This window comes from Ursus americanus, chromosome 20 (genome assembly GCF_024610735.1).
Source record: "Ursus americanus isolate L20-20 chromosome 20, mUrsAme1.1.p, whole genome shotgun sequence".
Taxonomy (NCBI): Eukaryota; Metazoa; Chordata; class Mammalia; order Carnivora; family Ursidae; genus Ursus; species Ursus americanus.
Genome location: NC_142146.1, coordinates 25,650,260 through 25,665,945, shown reverse-complemented (window position 1 = coordinate 25,665,945; position 15,686 = coordinate 25,650,260). Strand labels below are relative to the sequence as shown.

General features: G+C 34.4%; 1 protein-coding gene across 1 annotated transcript in view; it reads right to left on the bottom strand.

The window, feature by feature from the left end:
• TBC1D5 (TBC1 domain family member 5) overlaps positions 1-15,686 on the bottom strand; it is a 562,848-nt gene that overhangs the window by 350,322 nt on the left and 196,840 nt on the right. The window contains exon 4 of the mRNA XM_045791684.2: positions 10,347-10,478. Coding sequence (XP_045647640.2) covers positions 10,347-10,443 — 97 coding nt within the window. The 5' untranslated portion in view covers positions 10,444-10,478. The remainder of the gene's footprint in view (positions 1-10,346; positions 10,479-15,686) is intronic.

Genomic DNA, 15,686 nt, shown 5'->3' with positions numbered 1-15,686 from the left:
AGGCTCATAGCGGAGGAGCCTGATGTGGGGCTCGATCCCAGGGATCCGGGATCACGCCCTGAGCCGAAGGCAGACGCTCAACCGCTGTGCCACCCAGGCGCCCCCAGATACAGTTTTTAAAATTGGTTAATGCTATGAAAGGAGCTAGAAGCAGCATGAGGGGACCTGGAGAATTATACTTGTAAGGGACTAATTATTCATTTCACTACTAAGCCATGGGGGAGGGGGCATCTGTTTTAATATGTAAGGGAATAAAAAGGAGCTGTAACCTCATGAGACACCAGGTAATTAACTCTTGAAATACTTATTCTAAGCCCTATGAACTAAGAGTTGGGTATGTCATTACTGAAACAGTCCAAACTCTGGCTCTACTGTCTTTTCTGGCTCCACTAATAAATTAGCAAAAGCAACTAATATAATTCTTTGATAAGAAATCCACTGTAGGTCATTTCACATAAGTAGGGTTTTTTTGGTTTTGTTTTTCTATCTTTAAGATAATACTGTCACTCTAAATCACATGTATCTGCTTTAGTTATTCCTAGACCTGGCCAACCAAAAACACCAGCCCACAACCTTCCATTTGTGGTGATTCAAGAGTGGTATAAAGGCTGACTGAGCAGGGTAGGAAAAATATCTTAAGATATGGATATTCCTTTGCAGACCAACTTTGCCCAAGGGGGTAGTGGTAACAGTTTTTACAGGGCTATAGTTTCTGTCTGCCACCAGGGCCAGCAGTGAGATCTCCTTTTTTTCCTAGGACCCAGAGAAATGACTAACATTCAGGTATAGCCACGAGGTGACTCAATGATTCTTCACACAAACCCCTCTAAAGAGCCTCTCTCTTCAGGCAAATAAAGGGAATTGCCACACCAACAGAAAATTTGAAATAAAACTAAAAACCAGATGCAATTCCTAAGGAATGGACAACTCAAAAAAAAAAAAAAAATCAAAGTCCAGAAGACATGTCTTTTATTTCAAGGATCTACATTTTACCAACAGCGAGCATCACTGTTAACATTAAAATGTCTAACTAAATCTCAATTCACTGTGACAGCATGAACACATAAAATTCACATATAACCTCCCAAATCTAATATTAAAGAGTAAGTTGAACCTTCCTCGCCATTCAAATATTTTGTCATTGATATTTAACCACTGTCTTTTTATGTTAATCCTGAATTAGATTTTCAGTTCACTCCCATCCACTCAAATGACTTACTGGTATCTTGACACTGGCTTAACCACTAATTAGAGATCATCAATACTCTTCCAATCACCAAATCATTTACTTTCTCTTTTTATACTCTTTAACCCATGCAATCCTTAAAGTACTGACAACTTTGGGCCTTCTGGAAGTTCTCATATATCTGTAGTTTCTGTAACCTTAGCACTCCTCTATCCCCTACTTTAACTATTCCTCCAATATTTTTAACTATTACTCCCTGTATCCAATTTCTAACCATGGAGAATTCCTACATAGCAATCCTCAGTTCTTTTCCTTTCTCTTTCTTTGGATTTTTTTTATCTGTCTCACATACTTTGAACTAATATCTCTGAGGGATGACTCTCAGATTCTAACTCATGGTCTTCTAAACTAGTCTCTCACTTCCAACTTTCTTTTGGACATCTTGACATAGAAGGACTGAGCATGGCATGGTCACTGATCTCTAATCTCACTTCTCCCTATTGTCATAGCATTTATTAATAAAATACGTTTTTTAAGGAGACTTTTTTTAAAATAATTTTTTATTATGTTATGTTAGTCACCATATAGTATATCCTTAGTTTTTGATGTAGTGTTCCATGATTCATTATTTGCGTATAACACCCAGTGCACCATGCAATATGTGCCCTCCTTAATACCCATTACCAGCCTATCCCAATCCTCCACCCGCCTCCCCTCTAAAGCCCTCTTTGTTTCCCAGAGTCCATATCATTTTATCTTCGTTATTGTCACTGAAGAACCTCCAAGTCACCCTATTTAACAAACTTTACCTTTAACAAAGCTACCATTTTCTTCATGGCTTTATAGTTTTACTTACAGTTTTCACCTAAACAGCCTTTTATCTATAAAGAATTTAAAAAAATATATATTGCTTTACTTTTTGCATTATCTTTTTTCTTAAATTTTTTTTTCAACATGAGCGTACTCTTTAATCCCTATCACCTATTTCACCCGTCCTCCCACCCACCTCCCCTCTGGTAACAATCAGTTTGTTCTCAATATTATGAGTCTGTTTCTTGGTTGGTCTTTTTTTTTTTTTTCCTTTGCTCATTTACTTTGTTTCTTAAATCCCACATAGTGAGATCATATGCTATTTGTCTTTCTCTGACTTACTTCACTTAGGATTATCCTCTCTAGGCTCTATCCATGTTGTTGCAAATGGCAAGATTTCATTCTTTTTATGGCTGAATAATATTCCATTTGTGTGTGTATCTGTGTGTGTGTGTCTGTGTGTGTACACAGACATACACACAGATACACACACATCTTCTTTATCCATTCATCTACTGATGGACACTTGGGTTCTATGAGGAATTTTTTTTTTTAAAGATTTTATTTATTTATTTGACAAAGATAGAGACAGCTAGCGAGAGAGGGAACACAGGCAGGGGAGTGCAAGAAGAAGAAGCAGGCTCATAGCAGAGGAGCCTGATGTGGGGCTCGATCCCATAACGCCGGGATCATGCCCTGGGCCGAAGGCAGACGCTTAACGACTGCGCCACCCAGGAGCCCCTCTATGAAGAATTTTTTATTAAAAAGATACTTCTTGCAGGGGCGCCTGGGTGGCTCAGTCGTTAAGTGTCTGCCTTCAGCTCAGGGCGTGATCCTGCAGTTCTGGGATCGAGCCCCACGTCAGGCTCTTCCACTGGGAGCCTGCTTCTTTCTCTCCCACTCCTCCTGCTTGTGTTTCCTCTGTCACTGGCTGTCTCTCTGTCAAATGAATAAATAAAATCTTAAAAAAAAAAAAAGATACTTCTTGCAAAACTAGGCAAACTGTAAAAAGATCAGTGTTTGCCAGGGATTGGGGGAAGGATGAATAGACAGAGCACTGAGGATTTTGTGAAAATGTTCTGTATGATACTATAATGATGGATGCATGTCTTTATACATTTGTCTAAACTCATGGAATATATAACACCAAGAGTGAATCTTAATATAAACTATGGACTTTGGTTAACTATAATGTGTCATGTAGATTACCAGTTATAATAAATGTACCACTCTGGCGGGGGGTATTGGTAACGGGGGAGGCTATACATGTGTTGGAGCAGGAGTATATGGGAAATCTCTCCTTTTAATTTTGCTGTGCACCTAAAACTGCTCTAAAAAATTAAGCCTTTAAGATTAAATTTAAAAAAAGACTTCAAGCCAAAACCTATCTAAGTTATTGTAGATCCAAATTCTTAACACAGAATTAATGAAGGTATTGAGCTAGTTTATTGGCTACCATTTAACAATGTTCCACCAAATCAATGTATATATCAAACACTCATATACTATTCCCATATTCCCTTCACAACTCTCACCACCATGTTACTCTATACAACTTCATCTGCCCTGACACCTCCATCCCTTCCAAAACTTTTTACTCTGTCCTCTTAGAACCCCTTTCCATGGTAGCAAATATCCTTATATTCTCAGACCATCAATGAATTCCTCCACCATCAGCCTCCTTGCCTATGCGTACCTCTTTTACTCCCATGGCAAAACCCCAGCCTGCTTTTCTGTGTTACCAAATCGTAGGTGCTGAATTCTACTGGACATGATCATGCAGATTTACAAGCTTGTATACCTATAAATTATGATGTCTTATCTCAACTTGGTCCCCACAGTTATATATTCTTTATCAAATCATCCAAACTTTTGTCACTCTCCACAAATCTTCAAATGATTCCTCTTATCACTCACCTTCAGCAAATTACCTCACTTTAACTTATCAAAGAGAGATTAAAATATCAGTGATATTTAATTGAACTCTGTTATTTAACTAATGAATCTACTGTATCTAAATATCTTCTTTTCTCCTTCCCTCCTATTATTACAATGAAAATAACGATCCTCTGTCTACAAATCCCTCCACCTTGGCTCTAGACTGCAAATTTCCAAGACTCCTACACATCTCTTGCATTGATTTTAAAATTTTAAATACTACCGTAACTTTTCACTCTATTCTTCATGCCAGCTTAGTACAGAGTACCTCATTAATTTACTTGAAATACTATGGATTCCTGAGATTACAAAAAGCACTGTGTTTGTCAATAGTTACAATGCCTCTATCCTGTGCAGACTTCTATTTGCTGAAAACCTTAGCCAACTGTGGGTACTTTTGTTTATTTTCTCCTTAACACCTTGGCTTCTTTGACTCCACACTCCTAGTTTTCCTTCTATTTCTCTAGACACTCTCTCTTAGTCTCCTTTACAGTACCCTCCTCTGCTACAAGGTCTTTTCTTTTTTTAAAGATTTTATTTATTTATTTGTGAGAGAGAGAGCACAAGTAGGGGGAGCAGCAGGCAGAGGGAGAAGCAGGCTCTCTGCTGAGCAAGGAGCCTGAAGTGGGACTCAATCCCAGGACCCTGGGACCATGACCTGAACCAAAAGCAGACGCTTAACTGACTGAGCCACCCAGGCACCCCTGCTACAAGGTCTTTAAACTGGCTTTCCTTAAAACTGCTTCTAGGTCCTCTTCTCACACCAGGTGCTATTATTAGGTGATCACAATCATTCACATTGTTTTTGCTACCATACTTAAGCTGACAAATCTTTATCTCCAGCACCAACCCGTGCACTAGGTTTTAGACCCATAGATCGAAATCTTTAGGATGTCCTCATTTGAATGTCATAAGGCATTTTCTAACTCACAATCTTCTGAACTTACAATCTTCCCTGCCACCTCCTGTCCCACCTGCACCACAAGAAGTTCCTCCTTACAGAGCTCCCCATCTCAATATAGGCATTAACAGACCTAACTGGTCAACTCAGAAAACTGAATGTCACTTCAAACTTCTCACCCTTATCACTTCCTTATATCCAAATATCAAATGCTGTCAATTCTACCTACTAAATCTCTCTCAAACATTTCCACTTCTCTCCATTTCTGCTTCTATACTTTCCTAGTATAGGCCACTATGATTTCTTACCCAGAATACTGCAATGGCTTCTTAACTGTAGCCATAATAATCTTTCTAAAATGTAATTCTGGCAGTAAGATTCCTTACTATTCTTAGTGTCAGGCGGCTTCATGACCCTGGTCTTCAGTCTCATTTGTGGCCATACGACCCTTGAATGCTAGCCTCCAACCACACTGAAGAGGGCAGAAGGCAAGCTCATAGCACATACTCTTTACTCACTCCATCACTGGCTAACAGCTACTCATCCTTTGCATTGTGGCTTAAATAGATGACAAACCTTCCTTGACACACCACTACCACAAATTTAAGTTAAATTCCCCAACAACATACTACCTGAGCATACTATTAGTTACTTTAGGAAAGCACTTAGCATTCTCCGTCTTAACTGGCCATTTACTTTTCTCTTCCTGGTCCCCCAAAACCTGGCTATTAACCATTACAACTGGCATTCAGAATTATGTTTATCTTTTCAATGTTTTATTTCCAACACTCAAAACGATGCCTGGTACATAGAAGGCACTCAAATATTTATTGAATGACAAGAAACTTTAGAAGTGCTGAAAAGTTAAAAAAAAAAAAAAAGAAAAGCCTATACCCCATAGGTTCTTGATTCTACAATGTTTCATATGCACAATAAATTTCTATAAATTGCATTAGTAAGTAATAGAAATCAAAAATTAAGAATGGTATCTTTGTAGATTTTTCACTAGGAGGTACATATATGAAACATGTATATTAAATGTAAGCATACTTTAGTCTATGCTGTCATATTATTGCAACAAATTATCTTGGACAAGAAATCATTTATTTCCTCAGCTTTCCGTTGCTAAATAATTTTTGCTGTGGGTTAATAAGGATATCATAGCTTGACGTATTTCCCAGAAAATTTTCTCCTGTTGGTTCTTATGGAAATTTTGATTTGTGTCAAAATGAAAAAAAAAACATGGAAAATGTCAATTTTCAGAGGGATTTCAAAGAAGGGAGAGGTCAATGAGACCTAAAGAGAGAGGAGATTTTATTACTTTTGAAATCCTGAAAGAACAAATATTAAAGTATTAAAACAATCAGAAGATAGGGGCGCCTGGGTGGCACAGCGGTTAAGCATCTGCCTTTGGCTCAGGGCGTGATCCCGGCGTTATGGGATCGAGCCCCACATCAGGCTCCTCCGCTAGGAGCCTGCTTCTTCCTCTCCCACTCCCCCTGCCTGTGTTCCCTCTCTCGCTGGCAGTCTCTATCTCTGTCGAATAAATAAATGAAATCTTTAAAAAAAAAAAACAATCGGAAGATAAAACAGATTTCATACATTACATTCATACATTACAACTTAGGACAGAAAGGAAAAAGGTAGATGGAAAAAAGATACATGAAGTAATTAACTGATTAATGTAAGTGAAGGAATTCAGACTGGTAAAACACAATTCATTCATCTGTTAGTTATTAATTCAATAGTGTCTGTGGGCCAACAGATACACCAAGAGTTCCTGCCCTCATAATGCTTACACTTTAGACAAGGAGACAAACAAACAATGAAACAAATAAATGCAGAATTACATTGAAGGATGAGTGCTGTGAAGGAATCAAGAATAATGTCAGAGAACAATGGCATGTGGGAAGGTCCAGAGTTTAGAACTGGCTTAGCACATCTGACCATGGCCAGACAGGGAAGACAGCCGTGAACATCATGGTCAAGAGTTTGGATTTTATTATTAGTGCAATGGAAAACCACTGAAAAGTTTTAAGCCAGGAAAGGAAGATTTTTTTTTCCCTCCTTATGATGATTCCCGCTAATTATAATTAGAGCAAGGGCAGGGTTTAAAATAAGATGACTTAGACAGCATCCTTTACTTTTGTCAGATATCTTTCCAAAACAAATTCATCTTTTACTCAAATCTAAATCCAATTCTGCTATATGGAAAACAATATTAAAGATCATAATAGGACAGCATCATTGTATTATATAAACTTCAATGAACTATTTTAATTAATACCAATTTATTCAGCAATAAAGCCAGGAACTCCTTTCTAGTTCTAAAACTCTATGATACTACAACAGAAAGAAAAGAAGACTGGGGACAAAAACAAAATTACAAAAGTCAAAAATGGAGTAGGCAGGATATTCTGAATGTCTTGGATTTTTTTTTAAGTAGGTTACTAAATATTTTATCCCTGAAGATAGAAAGAAAGCTTTGAAACAGATATTATATAAAAAGCATTACATTAAGTAATTATCTGAATACTATAAAAGCTGTAAGTAAGAAGGCATATAAAATTGAAGCTAAAACCTCTGGCAATATGTAACAAAGTGCTATTCTCAAAAGAGACTTAATAGAGGAAAATGTTCTTTTCCTACAAATGAATAATCATGAATAGTTGAACAAACATTTTGGGTTTTTTTTATGGTTTCAACTGAATTACAGGTAACTTGCCAATTTCTAATTAATACCTTTTGATCAAAGATCTTGGAATTTAAAGTAGTAAACTATATATATGACCAAATAGAGCACAGAGAAATATATCATAATTTCTATGCTATTCTCCACTTAAAAAAGAAATTTAAGCAGTTAAAAGTTTGATTCACATGGAAAATTCTGCATGTATATATTCAAACAGTTCTTTTTTCTGTCCTCACTGACCTTCTGTGACCATCCATGAAAATAAACCAGTAAGAAGCAGTTTTCTCTTTATTATTCCTATGATGTGACTATTTTTGCAAATGCTTTCCAGAATACTCAGAATCATTTAACTCAATAATGTACTGTTTCTTTATAAATGTTAAAATTCAGTTTTGAGAAATTAAAGACTTATTTATTTATGGAATCTACTAACAGGAATTAATAACAAAACCATAAAAACATAACTTCTACATAGGGAAACCACTGATTAAGTCCAGTGTTTGACTACTTACAAAATGAGTCATCCATTTGCCATAAATTCCCTGGTAGGAAAAATGTGTAAAAGGCTTCAAATATGTGGAGAACCCCATGAAATACATATATTAAAATAAACAAACACACTAGAAAGGTGATGATTCTTCAAATAAATATGACAACCCTATTAAAATGCAACACATGTTTTTCTGCTAAAAGGAAATCTAAGAAGATGAAATAGATGCTTCATATAAAATATTTACATATACAATGCACAAAACCCACTATGGTTAGTAACCTTCATGGCTTTCAAGAACTAGATATTTACATATCATTCTTTCTGCATGTGCGTGTGCGTATGTGTGTTTTGTATATATTTTTAACAGTTGACAGCTGTTTTAGAGCATACAGAGATGCCAAGCTGAATGAGGGTCTTGATTACTTCAAGATTAGCTATCTAAAGTTTCTATTCATTTTAAGTGTTGTTAGTTGGAAGAGTCATTAGTCACTTCCTTGTCTCATAGAACATCAGCATACATTTACATTGTTAATGAACATTTGGGGTAAATGAATTAATGGCACTTTTAAACATCAATTCAGTCCTAATAACTTTGTATGTCATAGAAATGTTAGGCTAGGATATAAACGAAAAGCCTTTTCAGTAAAGGTAACTACTCATTCCTGCAAACAGTAAAGGATAAAATTAATTTAAAAATGTTTTTTAGCCAGTTAAAATAAAAAAATAGAACGTCAGTATTTAATGAATTAGACCAAAGAAAAATATGCACTAAAAAAAAAAAAAAACTATGTTCTAAAATAAGCACGTAAATCAGAAAATTTTGGTGAAATTATTTTATAACTTATAATAAAAATATATTTGCTTTTAAAACAGCCACTTACAGAAGAGCTTGTGAAATAAATTGACTTACTTATTAGTGATCCTTATAGATATTACATTAAAAAAATCAGTAGGAGATATAGTATTATCACTGAAATTTTTAAGATGCTGAAACTAAATTGAGATACTAACAATTCTTTCATATTATCAAAACCTTGAACAGTCTTTTTGAGACCTTTTCAATAAACACACAAAAATAAAAAGTAAAATCACAAAAGTAAGTTGTAGGGGAAATTATACTATTTTTTAAAATTTTTATTTATTTATTTGAGAGAAAAAGAGAGCGAGGGAGCGTGCACACCCAAGACAGCACAGGAGCAGGGGGAGTGGCAGGCAGAGGGAGAAGCAGGCTTCCCACTGAGCAGGGAGCCTGATGAAGGGCTCAGTCCCAGGACCCTGAGATCATGACTTAAGCCAAAGGCACTTAACTGACTGAGCCACCCAGGTGCCCCCAAATTATCCTATTTTCATTGAAAACAACAATGGCATTTGTATGATGTAGAAGGTAGTAAAGATGCACAAAAACTATAAACACACTCCATAAAGTCAAACTTTGTGCACTAAAGAAATAATCACTTTAAGCAATCATTTTTTTTAAATTCCCAAAACACAAGTTAATAGCAGAACTTTATACCAATATAGAAAAAATATTTGTATCTGAAGTAAACAAAATATATGTGAATCACTTTAACTAACTGTGATTTTTTTAAAAAGACCTCATAATCCTGATGTATATATTTCACGAGCAAAAAATTACAAGTAGTAATCTGAGTCAATGAATCAACTAAAAATAAAGACAAGGCTTTAAGAATTTGCACAAACTGACCGCTTCCTTTTTCAAGATACTGTATTATTACTAATATGGAGAAAATAAAACAGAGTTCTGAAACATACACATTTGATAAATTTTTATAAGGTAGACCCTGAATGCAATTTACCTTTTAACACTCTCTCTTACTCTTCCAACAATTTCAATGAATAGATCTTTAAAAGTAAGACACAAATTTCAATTACTTAAAAAAGAGAGAGACAGAGAGAATGAGGCAAGTCTTTTATCCTGGAATAATGTCAACTTACTTTTAAAGGCAAAAAATCCCTGCTAAATCAACACCAGAAGCTTAGACTTCTTTAAAAGATGTTTGACAAAGGCCATTTGTATTTCAACATCCCTATGCTGAAGTAATTGTTTATCTTTTTTTTTTTTTTTTTTTTTTAAGAATGACAGTGCATTAAACATTTGGCTAATGCTTCTGTCTCTAATTGAAAGTTGACGTTTTGTGGTAGTCATTAGTGTCAGAGTGCTCTCTACCTATCCAGGGAAGTGTGCTTCAAGATGCCCTGCTCAGCTTCATGTAAAGAATTACATACAGAAGGCAGGCAGAGCTAACTAGAGTCTCTCTGCTAGGGTTTCCAGGAACCACAGAATGTATCTGCATACAAAACTCACCTCCAGTCTTGTTTGAGTAACTCGACAAGGGATCGATGCCCACTTCTTGCTCTTCTGGCTGCAGAGGGTGTCTAGTTTCAGATAAGGAATGATACATTGTGAGAACTGGACAATGCCAAAAAAAGTGACTACCTGGGAGATTAAAAAAAAGAGAGAGAGAAATTATATTTTTTCTTTTTGCTATGACTGGGAATAAATACAAGATTGAAATGATTAAATGAGCATTACAGACATTAACAAGTTTTCCACAGGCGTCAGGGACTGTTACAACACATTGGCAGGCATATGCAAAGAAGCAAAAAGTGGCACAAAATTTCCATTTCAACAACTTCTCCCCAAATCTGAACCTCACTGGTAACCTTTACCTCAATGTTCAATCACATGTATTTTCAATAATCTTTTACACAAAAAGTTGGATTGTAAGTTAAATTACTGTCCCATTTACAACATCTTTTTGTTTCATTGCCAAAATAATACCCATTTATAATAGGAAATTTCAAAATATAGAAAATATAGCAAACTAAAATCATTCATAATTGTGTTAGCTAAAAACAGTAGCCCTGTTAACATTTCATTTTATTACACATATCCTTCCTGTTTTTGTTCTGGCATTTAAAAAATATATTTTTTAATGGGATCTAACGTACTAAGTATACTAATTATATAAATTACTGTGGGTATTTTCCATCCCATTAAAAAAGACCATATTATCACTTCAAATGGACCCCTAGTATTCCATTAAATGGCTATAACAATTTATGTAACCAATTCCTTATTAGTAAACAGATAGAATGCTTTCAGTTGTTCAACACTAAAAACAGTTTCACAATGAATTATCTTTTAGTAATATCTCTATGCCAATCTATGATTATTTCCTTAAGATAAATTCTTATGTCACTGCTGGACCAAAACATGTATTTAAAAAAATAAGACTCTGTGGTAAATTTTGGCAAATTATGCTCTAGAAAGATTTGTACATAAGAACAATTCATTCCCCTGGACCCTCATTAACAGTGGGAACGGGTAATTCATTTTACCAACCAGTGTAATAGTCAAATTTTTTTTTAAAGATTTTATTTATTTATGTGACAGAGAGACAGCCAGCGAGAGAGGGAACACAAGCAGGGGGAGTGGGAGAGGAAGAAGCAGGCTCCCAGCGGAGGAGCCCGATGTGGGACTCGATCCCAGAACGCCGTGATCACGCCCTGAGCCGAAGGCAGACGCTTAACGACTGCGCTATCCAGGCGCCCCAATAGTCAAATTTTATATTGCATTTGCTTGATAACTAGAGTGAGATTACTGAAGATTCATGTTTTCTCTGACATTTATTTATTATATTTTGAGGAGTTTATTATTATGATTGTCTTCATAATTTATAAGCATGCTTTAAATATTAAGAATATTAAACTTTGTCATATGATACAGATATTTTTCTCAGAGTATGTCTGTCATCAAATAACATGGTGTTTTTGTGACATAAGTAACTTTTTATCCGTGCACCCAAATATATCCGTATCTCCTTTATGGCTTCTACCTCTAGTACTACTATGCTTACAAAGGCAAGATTATATAAATAACCACCTATTTTTTTTTTTTACTCATTTTGAAGGTTTTCCTCCTAGGTTCTGATTTCTATAAATGATTCAATTAAAACAAAGATATTTTTAATTATTATTGAACTATTAAGCTACACTAACTACTTATAAATTTTCTATGTCCATAAGCTGCATATAAACTTCCCAAATCAGAATCTTCCAGAAAAATAAACTGGGGTCACTAATTTTCATCCAAAATAATATAACACATGAAATTTTAAGTTTCAAGAGAAGGGAGAGACATGATATAGGAAGAGTAAATGAGGAATGATAAGTTGGAAAGCAAGCCCAACCAAAGCAAGTATATAATTTTATAGGTTATGGACTCCACTTACAGAGAAAGGTTCCAGAGAAGCCCATGAATATACAAATCCTTGACCAGCCTCTTCCCAACACAATATGCTCTTCCATCCTGCTTAGTTCCTCCCTAAAACTCTCACTTTGTAAAATACTCTTGTACATTTTCAGAATTTTACCAGAACTCTCCAACTCTCACCCACTCACACTCACAGTCAGATGGTAAAAAATCTTTTCCACCTTAGATTGTGGCTAAAACAAAAGCAAAAGGATAGGCAAAACCGACACCAGAGAGCAGAAAACTTTCGTTGCCAACATACAGTAAGAATTTCCAAAGCCATAAATCAAGTCCTAAGTCCATAAATCTAGACAGCTGTCAGTTATTTGCTTCTTACATGTGCAAATATTTAGCACTTACAATACTGAAGGAATTCTGGGGAATATAATCTATTAGAGGACAGCAAAAAGTAAATGATCAGTTATATATTATAAAACAGGATCTGATTTAATTTTGCTGATCAAATGAATAAACAGATTAAGAAATAAAGTCCTCTGCTAAGAAGTAAGGACCACCAAACTCAAAAACCTAACGGGGTCAAGCAAAAAGCATTATTAATCGAAATGAACATCGATTGAGCAATGAATGTAAGTCAAAACCACTCTAAATGCTTCACGTATATTCATCATTTTATCCTCCCAACAGCCCTACTGACATACCTTCCTCATCATTTTCATTTTACCAAAGAGAAAACTGAGGTACAGAGAGATTAATTAATTTGTCTACAATCACACCAGTACTTAAGTATTGAAGCCAGAATCTGAACCTGTTTTTTCTAGCTCTAGAGCTCACATTCTTTACTCTGGCACTATATTTGGCTCTCAGTAAGTCAATGAGACAAACAGACAAGGGGTACAAGAGGATGGGGTCTGTGAATGACTGAAACACCCTTTACTCTGCTTCGGCTTATTCAAGACAAGCTAGAAATCCAGAATTTTATGTGAAATCTCTTTAAAGTGCTGGCAAATAATTCAAATTAAAAAAAAAAACTGCATGGAATAGATTAAACACATTTCAAAATTGTATTTGGCCCATGGACAACTATTTTAATGTTAAGATTCATATTCTCCATACATTTTGTTATACTTTTGAAAATACGAGAGAAAACATTTGAAAATGCATATTTCAAGTTAACAGCCAGATTTCCATAAAATTTCTTTAATATCCTAGACATATTTTCATATCATTACCTTAATTTTTTATTTTTATAGTACACTTCCACTGTTACAGATTTCACATACCTAAAATACACAAATAAGGGAATTTTATGTACTTTGAACTTTGTGAGAGATAAACAAGTAACTACCAAACTGATATCAAAGTATATGTTTAAAAAGAACATTAAAAAAACCCACCCTTCTAGCTAAATTAAATACTCTACAACATGATGCTGTTCATATATCATTCAAGATTTTCAAAGATAATCAAGGTCTTTTGACTCCTTAGAAAAAGTTAGGTTCAAGAAGTCATTCACTGGTTTCAGCTTTAATAATAATTCTTTAGAAACTAATGTCTATGGTTATAATCAATAACCAACACATAAAATTTACCAAATATACCAGTATATAACTAGTCTGTACAATTAGGCATCCATTATATTCTAATTTATTATGCCGATAGATTGAAACTGAATCACTGAAATTCTTTTATATTCAAATAAAGCAAACTGGCTGAATAGTAATAATGAGTTATTTTCAAGAAATCTGTTGAAGAAAAAGTTTGCATGATGTTCTTACTTTTAATTATGGATTTAAATAATAATCTTGTTCAAGAGTAACATATTAAGCAGGTGCTGCTTTGTTTTTTGTTGTTTGGTTTTAAATACAAAGGCTATTTTAGCTTTCTAGATAAAAAAAAATATTTAAGTGCAGGTTGGCTACTGTTATTGTGATTACCTTATAAAACCACAATATAGTGTTGCTTTTAAATGTGAAGTAATTCTCTTAAAAATTTTCCAATTTGTGCTTTGTGACTATAACAACAGTAAAAATATTTGACTACTACAAAGAAGAATATCAAAGATTTTTAAACAAATGTGTCCACATTCATTTTAATCACTATTATGAATAATCTTTTACCTATAAATAACAGACCATAGGAAAATATTTGATAAAAATTCAAAGAAAGAATTAAGGGAACTTTTTTTGACCTAAAAGTTTTAAGAAAATCACTATTAAAAGTCAAAATGGCATAAACATTTTGAGAGGCACAATGTACCATTACATCTTGTATTTGTATTACAAACCTGGACTTCTATATTTGGTATGCCTTAATCTTCTCTATATAAAAGACAGATAGAGAGAAAAATATACAATGACCAAAAATATATACCTTAAGAGTACATGACTACTAAAATCCATAACTGATGGATTTCAGTTTTCTTAAATGATGTCAATCTGTCTCTAGAACTTCCCTGACAAAACCCTCAGAATTTTTAAAACTGAAGGCAATCTTATTTTTACTAATTCAGAACACACAGCAATATACCTTCCAAGACTTAAGGAAATATCCCTTCTTTGCTACATTACTATAAATAACAGTTAAATTTCCTGCTTCACATAAACTCAAAATTCACAAAACTCAAAACTGTTTGTGCAATATGGTTTCACTGCTATCCTGGTCACAGGAATTGACACTTTAGGCTGAAACTGCCATTTAAAAACCAAGACTAATCTTAAGGACAGTTATATTGGCTTTACGAATCTGGTTCTTGCTATATTAAATCTTAGGATAAAAGTGATCTGCCTGAAAGAAGGGAAGTCTTGTGAAAATAGTTAATATTTAATGACAGGGTAAGAGTTTAGCACTAAAGCTTAGATAACAGTTTTAAAGTATATTTAATAAAATTTCAAAACGATATTATTTTCTATGTCAAGTGAAGCAATACAAGTAGTCTCAAGTGAAAATCTCAAATTCTTAGCATTACACAGGCAAAAGAACAGGTCAGTTCAATAACTTTTTTCTTTTAAAATGGTATCACGTCAACAAAGCCTCTAGAAAAATAATTTATTCCCTCTGAATCTGAAGTTCTATGTGTTTCATTCTTTCACAGCTTCTAATACATAGGCAGAGAATTAGCATTCTGAATTGTGTCTTCTAAAGACATCCATATTCAGAAAAGCTCATATAAGCATACTTCATTCATTTAAATTCTAGACTGATGGTAAACTTAAAAGTCAAACACTGAAATGACAGAGTAATATTACTTTACATAAAGATATCTCCTATAAGAAAAGCATATCAAAGAGCTTAAATGAACTATTTCCAGAGCACGGTTAGGAAAAGAGGAGAGGATATAGCATGAATAAGTATCTGTCACAGATAGCATGCATTTACCATGATGGGTATATAACCTAAAACACGACATCTCAGCTATAAAAGCAACAAACT